The 10,895-nt window shown below is 47.5% G+C and overlaps 2 protein-coding genes across 3 annotated transcripts; one reads left to right on the top strand and one right to left on the bottom strand.

Moving 5' to 3' along the window:
* The first annotated feature begins 1,371 nt into the window (after positions 1-1,371).
* LOC117899572 (elongation of very long chain fatty acids protein AAEL008004) lies at positions 1,372-7,944 on the top strand. The gene is made up of 8 exons (XM_034809685.1): positions 1,372-1,561; positions 4,375-4,543; positions 4,612-4,802; positions 4,879-4,959; positions 5,031-5,193; positions 5,281-5,417; positions 5,505-5,789; positions 6,373-7,944. The coding sequence occupies exons 2-8, from the start codon at positions 4,483-4,485 to the stop codon at positions 6,517-6,519; spliced, it is 1,065 nt and encodes a 354-aa protein (XP_034665576.1). The 5' UTR covers positions 1,372-1,561; positions 4,375-4,482; the 3' UTR covers positions 6,520-7,944.
* A 1,837-nt stretch (positions 7,945-9,781) lies between these two features.
* On the bottom strand, positions 9,782-10,839 carry LOC117899606. Of its 2 annotated transcripts, none has more exons than XR_004649192.1 (2): positions 10,705-10,839; positions 9,782-10,420 (listed from the first exon to the last, which is right to left on the bottom strand). XR_004649192.1 is itself a non-coding variant. In XM_034809735.1 (2 exons), exons 1-2 carry the CDS (start codon positions 10,681-10,683, stop codon positions 10,282-10,284), a joined length of 327 nt encoding a protein of 108 aa, XP_034665626.1. In that variant the 5' UTR covers positions 10,684-10,790; the 3' UTR covers positions 9,789-10,281. The 2 variants fall into 2 exon arrangements, 1 of the variants encoding a protein (XP_034665626.1); XM_034809735.1 differs by having other exon boundaries at positions 9,789-10,420; positions 10,496-10,790.
* Between the last annotated feature and the right edge of the window lie 56 nt (positions 10,840-10,895).

Here is a 10,895-nt window from a genome sequence, read left to right as displayed (position 1 = left end):
CCATATGGGCCTTATGGGCTGTAGTTGAGGACGACGCAGTTGGGTTCGTGCCACCAAGGGTCACATTTGCATTTCATTATGAGAGAACAGAAACGAATCATTCTGATCGAACGAAAAGAAAGTGGAGGCAGAGACGGAGACAGAGACAGAGGAGCGGATAGGCATACTAAAAGAGTATTTCCAGTTGGCCAAGTTTTGTCGTTGGCCAGCCAGACCCAGACCGGCGGGCCGGTTGATTGACCAGTCAAGTTAACAAATTAGGTCTCAAGTATGGAAGTATGCAGCAGGTAACGGTTCCTCGACTTTGAGCTGCAACCAAAAACATCAGCTGCCTCTCTCTCTCTCTGTCTCTCTTTCTCTGTCTGTCGCACTCGCGCGCAGTTCTTTTCTGTTCACGAGTATGAGCGCACGCGGCGCAGACTGGTCTCGGGTCTCGTATGAGTGGTGAGGGGGGGGAATTTCCGCACACTTGTTGCATGTGGCACAGTTTTGCAAGCAGCGCTGCTGCTTCCGAGTGGCGTCTACCACCCCACTACTCTACTACCCCACTCTCTGGACAGCGGGCAGCGCTCCGCTTCGCTTACACACACACACTCACACACACACAGCCAAGCCCAAAGACACAGAAATGGCCTGGAAAGCGAAAGTGGTTTTGGCAGCAGCTCTAATAGCCCACAGAGCCAGAGCCAGCGGTTGGCCGACGAATGGCCAAACGAATGCATAGAAATGGCCAGCCAGCGAGCTCTGTTACATCAGCCAACTGTTGCCGCCACAGAAGATGGCGACTTGCGGCACCTCGACAACAACAACAAAATCTCTCTCCATGCTTTCCTCTCCGTGCATCCGTATCTGTGTGGCTTGGTATCTCTGTACACAATTTGCAATGCAAGCTCAAGTTTGACGCGGACCACAACACGGCCCGACCAGCAGCAGGCCGGGCCTTCAGTTGGATTTCTGGCACGCTGGCCAACGGTTCAAGTAGCGGGTTGACGTTGACGTTGACGTGCCGCTGACTCTCGTGCACTCACGCGACTCACGCCGCTCGATGCACGGCGCACGACCGGACGACCGGACGAAGTTTTTGATAAGCCTCGAGCCGAACGAAGTGCATAAATTATTAAACGATATTCGGACTCACTTCTCTCCCGATACTCCTCTCTCTCTCTCTCTCTCTCTCTCTCTCTTTCTGGGTCTCCCTTCAGGGCGTGCTCTCCCAGTTGGTACTTGGCATGATTCACCGTTAAGCCGTATAATCGCTTTACTCGTGCGCGCACTGATCGATTCAGCTTCGTCGTATCGTTGTCGTTGTCGTTTTTTTCGTTGCCCGTTGCCCGTAGCCGTTGCCGTTGCTATTGTCGTTTGTCGCCATTGCCCGCCGCCCTGATAAGGTTCAGACGCACATCCAACCAGCCGTCAGTTGGCTTAAAAGCGTCCAAGGCAGAGCATCGGGCCACAACCGGAACAACCGATCAGCAACAAAGTGTTGCCAAATAATACCCAAATAACGATCCAAACAATACCGGCCAAGAAGACCCGCGACAACTACATCGTGCTGATTTCTGTTAGTGTGAGTGTGAGTGTCGAGTGCTTGTGATTAGATAATCGGCGTAAGCCAGCCCATAAATAGTCCACACATACTCGTACATACCATACATATGTATGGTATGTTCGGAATTTAAGGGCCAAAAACCCAAACTGTAACCAAAACCATAGTGGTCTTGGGCCGCTCGAGCAGCCCGTGCTTCGGTCTTGCAATCCCCCCATTGTATAATCGCCCCAAGTGCGCCCCAAACGTGACGAGAATTTCGAGTGCAAACACACACACACAAAGTCATATCCAGTGGTACGCGTAGATAACAGAGGCACGGCCAGAAGCTAATTTGTATGATCTGCATGAGGCGATCGGTAGTCGGTGCTTGGATATGGACTGAACCAAAGAGTGGTCGAGTGGTCAGGTTTAGTGTGGCTTAGCTACGGCTTATAGCTTATGGTCGGCTCATCGCCCCAACCCAATTAGCCCGATCAGCCATCTGCCCGCGGAGCTGACACCGCCAAAATCGAATGCATAGTTCTTCAGATTGATAAGAACAGGTGTGGAATGAGTCGATTGAGCCGATTGAGGCCAGTGCCGGGTGTACTTGGAGGAAATTGCTTCCCTATCTCTGGAGATTAAAAGTCCGCCATGTGACTCACTTATTGATACGCGTGCGAGGTGGCATAGTGTGCATGCGAAAGTGTACAAGAAGTCCCTGGCTTATCGCCCAGGAATGTGTCATCGGCCCTGTCGCCCTACATAAGCCCAATTTCCATTTATACATACATAGTATGTATGTAAATATGTACATGACCTGTATTGGCGCTTTTCTGCATCGATTTTCCACTTAATTAGGTTTTCTAAACGAACGATTACAATGGAAAAACATGAACAAGAGCCGTATAATCTCCATACCCCACAAGCCCCAAGGGTGAATGCCGATAAAATCAACAAACTCATCCAACTATTTGCGCAGCTTTTGTTGTTGCTGTCTGTTGCCTCTGCCTCAGTCCTCCCTTCGCTGCTGCTGCTGCTGCTGCTGCTTCTGGTGGGGCGGAGCTGCTCTAATTGATTTCTAAAATGCAACCACTCCACCACGGTTACTGCAACATCGTGTAAACACCACAAACAGAGGCCACTCTGCCAATCTCTGTACGATTACGTAGCCCATCTCTAGGTTGCGATGAGGATGCGGATGGTTGGATTGTATAGCTGCCACAGCCGGAAGAGCAACAGGCGGCTCTTGATGGCTCATTGATTGTTTACCTGGTCGCAAAACAGTGACGACGCCAGAGCACATGTTATACCTGTACGCGCGACCCCCACCCTTCCCCCCTCTTCCCCACTGACTTATTTGCGGATTTTGCTTTGCTTCACTTTGCGTTCCGTATCTTGTGTCTTGTATCTTCTTGGCACTTTGGCACCTTGGCAGCGAGTCAATTACATAAGCGGGAGCGGTCCTCCCTTTTTCTGCCTCTGTGTGCTGTTTGCCATGGCAATTCGAACGAACCCGCAACACCTCTGACTGTCCAAAGTTGGGGCCATTGCCCATCCCATCCCTCAAAAGAAACGTCATCAAGCATTTCGTAATTCATCCGAAAAAAATACGAAAAATACGAACAACACGAACAAAATATGCGACTAAAAACAGCCGCTGAATGTCGTCGCGCCTCGGATACTTGGATGCTCGGATGCTGCACGCCTTCGGCATGCCTCGAGCGGAGGCCAGTAGGCGGTGGCCGCCCCCCAAAGCGTGCCACTGACCCACACAGCCACTGAAGCCAATTGCGACAGACGCGAAATTGGCGCTGGCTGAGGAAACGAAAACTGTAATAAAAGCGGCACATTTTTGTCAACGGTTATTGAGCCAGTTGCTCAACTCTTACATCGCCATCGCCATAGCCATAGCCATTTCCATCTCCATCTCCATCTCCATAGCCAATTTATTGTTCATGACATTCAAAAGCAACTGCCTGAAGTGGCCTCAACCGCGACCCGGTCGCGCAAATGACTCTGATTTGGCTTGGACCATGGCGAGGGCGACGAGGCCGTTTGTGCAGGTGCGGAATAAGCAAAATCGAGGCGATACGTTCACAGAACCCTCTCGTATTGCAATGGAATTTGCTTTCACTGGACTCAATGCCACACAAATCAATTGATATTCATAAGACAGTTGCCGAGAACCTGAATCGGATGTTGAACTTGCTGAACCCTGAGCAGATCGAGCGAACGTTGAGGCGTGAAGTGTCCACAGTGTGCTGGAATCCGGCTGGCACAAAGTGCAGCCTCTGTCTAAATCCAGCCAGCCAGCGGCATCTTACGAGTAATTGCTGTCTGCCAGCAACTGCGAAATAGCCGTGATCATTGTGCAATTTCTTCTCGGTGCAGGTGCTGGGGCGAGTAACTGGCCAAGTCACGCCCCTGACCGTCGCCGCCCTCTTCACACATGTCGGTAATGTAGTTTCCCGATTCCCAAGTGTTGATTAACGGGCAGATTGTTAATTGCATGCATTTTGCATTTTATTGTGTGCACTAGTCTCTAATGCATCGCCAATTAACTTGTCGTGTGCCCCCGCCCCCCTGTGCCCCCTGGCACCGCCACTTTTATGGTTCGTGTCCGAGCCCAGATCACTAGACAGAGAGAGAGAGAGAGGGACAGAGGGAGAGGGAGATCATCTGCCGCTTTTGCTGCGAGGTTCAATGTCATTGTTCAGCGTGTCCGGCATGCGGAATGTCCGGGTGAATGATCGCTTCCTGTTCCTGTTCCTGTTGCAAGTGATCTTGCAGTTTACTCTCCACTACAACATAGTTAACATGAATCCTATTTCCTTTTGTTTTAGCTTTTTTACACCGACATCGGGGTCTGCAGAGCACTGAGTTAGCAGAAGGACAGCAGCGGACAGCAGCGGACAGCAGCGGACAGCAGCGGACAGCGGAGCAACATCAGAATGGCGATCATACTGCAGGAGGCCCAGGAGTGGTACAGGGACCTCATGGACAACAAGAGCGGTAAGTAAGGGATGCTAGAGATGGATGTGGGGATGGATCTGGTTGACTGACACGCTTATATTTTGCAGACCCCCGTGTGCAAGACTTCTTTCTGCTGTCGTCGCCGCTGCCGACTCTCGGAATGTGCATATTCTATGCATATTTCAGCACATCCCTGGGACCGAGGCTTATGGCCAATCGGAAGCCAATGGAACTGCGGTCGGTGCTAGTCATTTACAATGCGATACAAACGATATTCAGCGCCTGGATTTGCTATGAGGTTAGAATCGCACAGTTCGTCCCCCCGTTGAACAAACTTCAAACTCTCAGCCAATTCCAATCTCTTGTCGTTGTAGTACTTAATGAGCGGCTGGTGGGGCCACTACAGCTTTAAGTGCCAGCCAGTCGACTATGGTAACAGTCCTCTGGCGCTGCGGGTAAGTGCTCCCCAACCTCCACGATAAGCCACCATGTGCACCGGGCGATCCTCATTCTCCCTCCGTTGCAGATGGTCAACATTTGCTGGTGGTACTACATATCGAAGTTCACCGAGTTCTTTGACACACTCTTCTTCATTCTGCGAAAAAAGAACGAGCACGTTTCCACACTTCACGTCATTCATCACGGCTGCATGCCCTTCTCGGTCTGGATGGGCCTCAAGTTTGCCCCAGGTTCGTGTCGCCCTATCTCGTATATACACATATCCTTTATTGAACATATTCCCCATTGAACCTTCCCTTCCCTTACCTACATCCCAGGCGGACACAGCACTTTCTTCGCCTTGCTCAACGCTTTTGTGCACATTGTGATGTATTTCTACTACATGATCGCAGCAATGGGCCCCAAGTACCAAAAGTTCATCTGGTGGAAAAAGTACCTGACCACCTTCCAAATGGTAATTCATCCACAAATCAACTACTGCCACGTTCCACGATCCACATATAACATATACATAACTCTCCATGTCCGCGTGCTCTTTCAGGTGCAGTTTGTTGCCATCTTCACGCACCAGTTCCAGCTGCTGTTCCGCGACTGCGACTACCCCAAGGGCTTCATGGTCTGGATTGGCCTGCACGGCGTCATGTTCCTGTTCCTGTTCTCCGACTTCTACAAAGCCAAATATCTGAATGCCGCCCGTCGTCGCCGGCAGGCTGTCAAGGCCAACGGTCATACCAATGGCCATGGCCCGCACGCCAATGGCCACAGCAAGCACTTGGGCAACGGCGATGCACTCACAGCCAACGGCAGCAATAAGGGGGCCTGCATGGTAGGTGTTACATCGGCACCCACTCCAGGGCTGCCTGATGGCTGGCTTAATGCGCAGTTGGCCAACCTTGCAGCAAGTAGCCCTTGAATCTTATTAGCCGCTGCTGAGCAAACACATTAACTCGGCTTTCCAAAAGGGGGGTCGGCCCATCGACTCGAGTCCACCCCGGTCGATTCAAGTCAAAGCGTGCCTGGGTGATCAGAGTTGGAGGAGAGTCAAGTCGAGTCGGCGTGGGTACTATACTGTAGTTGTGTGTTGTATCATCAATTTTGTTGATCAACTTAAAAATTCTAACTAGCTAAGTTAAGCAAACAGCACAGGCATAGCACTTGCAAACTCTCAGCGCTGGCGGGGGACGTTTCAATTAGCGCTCACATGTGAAGCCGGATGCGAAGGCCCAAGCATGGGCAGAAGCAGAAGCAGAAGCTGAGCCAGACCCACAGTCCCAATTCTGCGGCTTGCCATTGCCGCAGCTGCCAAGACCATAGCGCAGATGAACCTTACCTCGGAGCACACACACGTGTGTCACAGTCCACAGTCTGAACTTGAACTCATTTGGCCATTATATCTTTTTTCTTTGCAGCCCGTGCTGGAGGACGAGTACGTCTCGAGGAACGGGAACGGGCATGCCGGTGGCGGCTTCTTCAAGGAGGGCGCGTTGTCCAGCAACGAGTCCATCCTGAATCCGGACAGCAGTAGCTCTAGTCTGCATCAGCGCAAAGTCAAATAACTACTACTAAGATTTACTACGATGATATTCATTATGTTTACTGTTAAGTGTTAGCGTGTAACCGAACCACATTGAAGATTGAAGAACAATGCGGGCAAGCAGCAGCTGCAGTGTGACCATTGGAACCGGAACCCGGAGAACCATTCGCTTTATGAACTGTTCTTCGAATAACTTCTAAAACAAATACGTTTAATACACGAATCAATTCGGAACAGCCTGTCCTGCCCTGTCCTGTCCTGTCCCAACCCCACTAAAGCTAAGCAGAAGTGTAGAAGAGCAAGCCGAAACTTTTTATAAACGTTTTCTATTGTGGCACAATTTTACAAGTTTACAAGTTTAGACCCTCACGATCCCAGACACAGACACCTACTTGTCACTCGATAGATAGAGAATCATATATTTTGGAATGATATTTGTAGCCCCATTGAATCGCGAACCATTTCTATCTACCAAAAAATGCCACCAACACCACATATACACACAACACGTATACACTAGAGTATACATTTATATATATGTATATATACATATACATATACACTCGAATGGACGATAGACTCACTCTTGTTGTAGACTTTTTTACGACACTTTTTGATAACAGTTGAGACGTAATCCTAACGATAAACGATAACTAAACTGCGCTTAGGTCTGCTTTAAACTTAGAGATCACGTTAAACTATTTGTAGCTTGTTTTTTTGTATATATCGAGACGGATGGAGAAGGAGGAATGCGGTATATAGAGAGGGGAGAACGGTTTGTTTGTTGCAATACTTTGTAAAGTTTTTCTTATAGTAAAAGTATGTATACAGATAAGTGAAGCGCTTGAGATGTAGGTAGCTAGCCAAATGCAAAATGAAAAACACGATCCCTAGCCTATGTGTAGCACAAGAGCTAACTAAACAATCAAACAGATAGTTAGATAGACAGCAGACAGACAGACGAATATACAGATAGATAGATAGATAGACAGAAAGACGGACGGACGGACGGAATCTGGGGATAAAGCTTTTAGACTCTAAGTGCAAAACGGCTTAATGAGCAGACAATCAGTTGTTTTGGAAGGCGTGTGAACCAAGCCCAAAAGTTGTCAACTATTCGTTTTTATTGGACTTCATTTGGTGTGGCTTATACTCTTTCGTATGTATGTACATGTGTACGTAGGTTTGTGTATCTAGACTTTATAGCTACTTATTGTATTAAATTCCCCATTTCCCACTTTTGGATTGAACTTCTTGTAACCCTTCGGTTTCACTTCCGAGAAGGGCGGAGGTTGGTGTTCGAGAAGATCTGTTCGTACATAGCATGTACATTTATAGGTGTAACTGTCTGTTAATCTGTATTGGTTTCTTTATTAAGTTATGTATGTGGTTTAAGCTGACAAGTTCAAAAACAATGGAAAACCTGAATAAAGCTTATTAATTTATATTAAACTGGTAAAAGCCATTCACCTCTTTTACTTCACTGTGACCCACAAAGCTCAAATGGGTCCAGCAATATGCCACAGCAGAAGCAACGGACTAGAGAGTCTTAACCAGAGATCGTTGTGAAGTAAACATGAAAGACATACTCAAAATGCGCAACGTTGCCTACTTTTAGGGTGCAACCAACCGCCAAAACTCAAGATTTCAACTTATTTTAAACCAAACGAATTCATCCACTCATTGCCACATTCTAAGACTATGACTTTGTGACCCGTTGGGGTGTGAAGACCTCCGAATTTCCTAATCGCAATCTAGAGTTGGGGTAGGGTGCTACGTATTCAAGCCTACATCGATCTAAGCCGCTTGATCTTCAAATATAAATAGAAATGGCACCTGACGGTAGGGGGGCAAAAGGTGAGGATGATGTAAAGGGCCACGTCGATCAACGAAAAAGTTGAAGTTGTATTTAGGAATCAATTATATATGTACATGTGTATGTACGTACTTGTGAACATTCATCAGAAGTGGGAATAGATGAAATAATTTATTCAAAAATGTATCCACAAGCCCGAATGTAAGTCCCGACTGAACAAGTTTTGCATGCCCCACTTGGCACCCGAAATAGATCAGTTGCAAGTTGTAACTGACCAACGGTAGCGCCCCCAATGTCGTCGAGCTACTTCGCTTGACTCGGCTTGGCTGGGCTGGGCAATAGTCAAAGAGCGGGCAATGGTTATGGGGAAAACGTTAATAACAATGAAATTTTTGCCAATGGCTAAACATCGAAATTAGCAATTACTTAATTGACTAATTATTGGCAAACAATAACCGCTCAACGAGCGACAGGCGGCCGATAGGTGGCAACAGCTGCGCACTTGGATGGTAAATATTTGACACCCACTTGACCTTGTCAAAGTGCAGGCGCAAGCCGAGATTCGAGATTCGGCGGCCTAGTGTGTTAGCCACGTTTACATAACTAAATGCATCGGAATGAGATGAGATGAGATGTCTAGAGCTGGAGCTTGCCTCGAGGGCACTACTTACCTCAAGTCTATTGTTGTGTAACTTCCACTGAGAGTCGGCGGAGGCGCGCGCGCGCTCAATTGAGTTAGTCAAACACTTGAAAAACCCGTCAGAGCTCTTTCAAATTGGCCACCCAATGCATTAAGGTGAATTAATTGTAATCCAGTTCTAGGCTCTAGTCCATTACCAACCAGCGCGAATACCATTTCGTGCCAATTGTTCTTCACTGCCAAATCGATTAGTTATTACCAACTCATGTTTTCCATGGCACTTGAAGTCGGAGCGTTATTTGCTGTAGTATAAACGTATGTTCTAAAACCTTCCATTTTATTGAAAACAAAAATACAGAGGAAAGTTGACTTGCAATGACAATCATATGGGCTAAATTCGTTACTCCGCCTAGATATTTATAAGCATTTTTGGCTAACAATAATACATACAAGTATGCCCATTTTTCCACAAACTCTCTTTAACATATTAATCTATCTAAAGCATTAAAACTATTTTCCCGTGCGAGAATTTAATTTAAAACGAGAAGGGACGTGTGAGACGCTTCTTACGCGTCACAACTTTTATACCCGGCACTCAGTACTACATCTGCAACTTAGCGGTTATTTGTCAAATTGTATTTGTGCGGATAACGGTTGTATGTAACGCACAGAAGGAAACGTTTCCGACCCCATAAGGTATATACATATATTCTTGATCAGCATCAATAGGGGAGTCGATTGAGCCATGTCTGTCTGTCCGTCTGTCCTATTTACTCTTCGAGTACCGGGTATAAAAACATAGGAATCCAATTTGTGTAAAATTATAGCCATTTTATATCAAAATACATTTATTGGATAAACTTTGGCAGAGTTGGAATTGATGGCCACGAAACCCGCTACAAAATTTGTCCGCTCGAAAAATCTCAAAATCGAACTTTGCCCTGTAACTTATAGGCCTACTCAAGAGATACGTTATCATAAGAACAACGTTTTAACAATTAACAAATTTTTCTTACGTACATACATATGTATGTATGTACATTTGTAAGACTGTCCCATTCGACTTCAGAGAAAAGCCCCCATATGTGTGTACACTTCAGGTGTCTGTAGAGGATCATTGTTCGAGTATATTGTGTTGAATTGAATCTTTTCGGCTATCAATGTACCTGCTATAGGAAAACTTGAGCGGTCGGTAAGGATTGATTTTGGTTTAATACTCGGTCACCCTTGTAACCTACGCAATGGGTACTGGTAATTACAGAATGAACGTGTCATAATATTTGATCGATTTGTCGAATTAGTCTGTTAACTTCAATAATTGATGGTTCCTACAGTGGCAACAGTCGGCCAACCCCCTGGCTGCGCTGTTTCTTCGCGATGACTGACACGAATTCCGAAACCCTTGGACATTGCACATGTATAAAGATCTGATCGGAGCATTCCAAAGCATTCCACAGTGGGCGAAACCTGTAAATGGACAACAATGATGAACATACATGAGTATATGAGTACATATGTATATGTATGTGTATCCCCTTGAACCTTGGATCCGCCGCTGACATCAACAACAGGAGCTCGTCGGGCAGGGGTTCAGGTTCGGGTTCAGGTTCGGGTTCGAGTCGGAGTTCGAGTCGGGTCCAGGCCGGGCTTGGGGCCAGGGCAATTAGATTGTTTGCACTGCTCCATGCACTCGACGCAGTAAAGAGATGCGGAAAGTTTTCTCGCTGCATTTGTCACCGACCTATACTGACCGTAAAGTTTCCATAGCCAGAAGCTTTGCAAGTTCTGCGCCTGCGCTCTGCTGACGGCGGCGTTGGCGCCAACGCCGACGACGACGCGGACGCGAACGCGGACAACGACGACAACGACGGAGAGGCCGATGGCTGGCAGGCAGCCGCGTCCCCAGTTTTCGCGTTTAATCAGCCCCACATCCCGAGCGAAA

This window comes from Drosophila subobscura, chromosome O (assembly GCF_008121235.1).
Source record: "Drosophila subobscura isolate 14011-0131.10 chromosome O, UCBerk_Dsub_1.0, whole genome shotgun sequence".
Lineage (NCBI taxonomy): Eukaryota > Metazoa > Arthropoda > Insecta > Diptera > Drosophilidae > Drosophila > Drosophila subobscura.
This window is presented reverse-complemented; position numbering and strand designations above follow the sequence as displayed.

Coding starts and splice junctions, on each gene's coding strand:
- LOC117899606 (XM_034809735.1), bottom strand. CDS start 10,683: ATGCAGCGAGAAAACTTTCCGCATCTCTTTACTGCGTCGAGTGCATGG. Junction 10,421..10,495: donor ATGTCAGCGGCGGATCCAAG/GTTCAAGGGGAT, acceptor GTCCATTTACAG/GTTTCGCCCACTGTGGAATG.
- LOC117899572 (XM_034809685.1), top strand. CDS start 4,483: ATGGCGATCATACTGCAGGAGGCCCAGGAGTGGTACAGGGACCTCATG. Junction 4,960..5,030: donor ACAGTCCTCTGGCGCTGCGG/GTAAGTGCTCCC, acceptor CCTCCGTTGCAG/ATGGTCAACATTTGCTGGTG. Junction 5,418..5,504: donor ACCTGACCACCTTCCAAATG/GTAATTCATCCA, acceptor GTGCTCTTTCAG/GTGCAGTTTGTTGCCATCTT.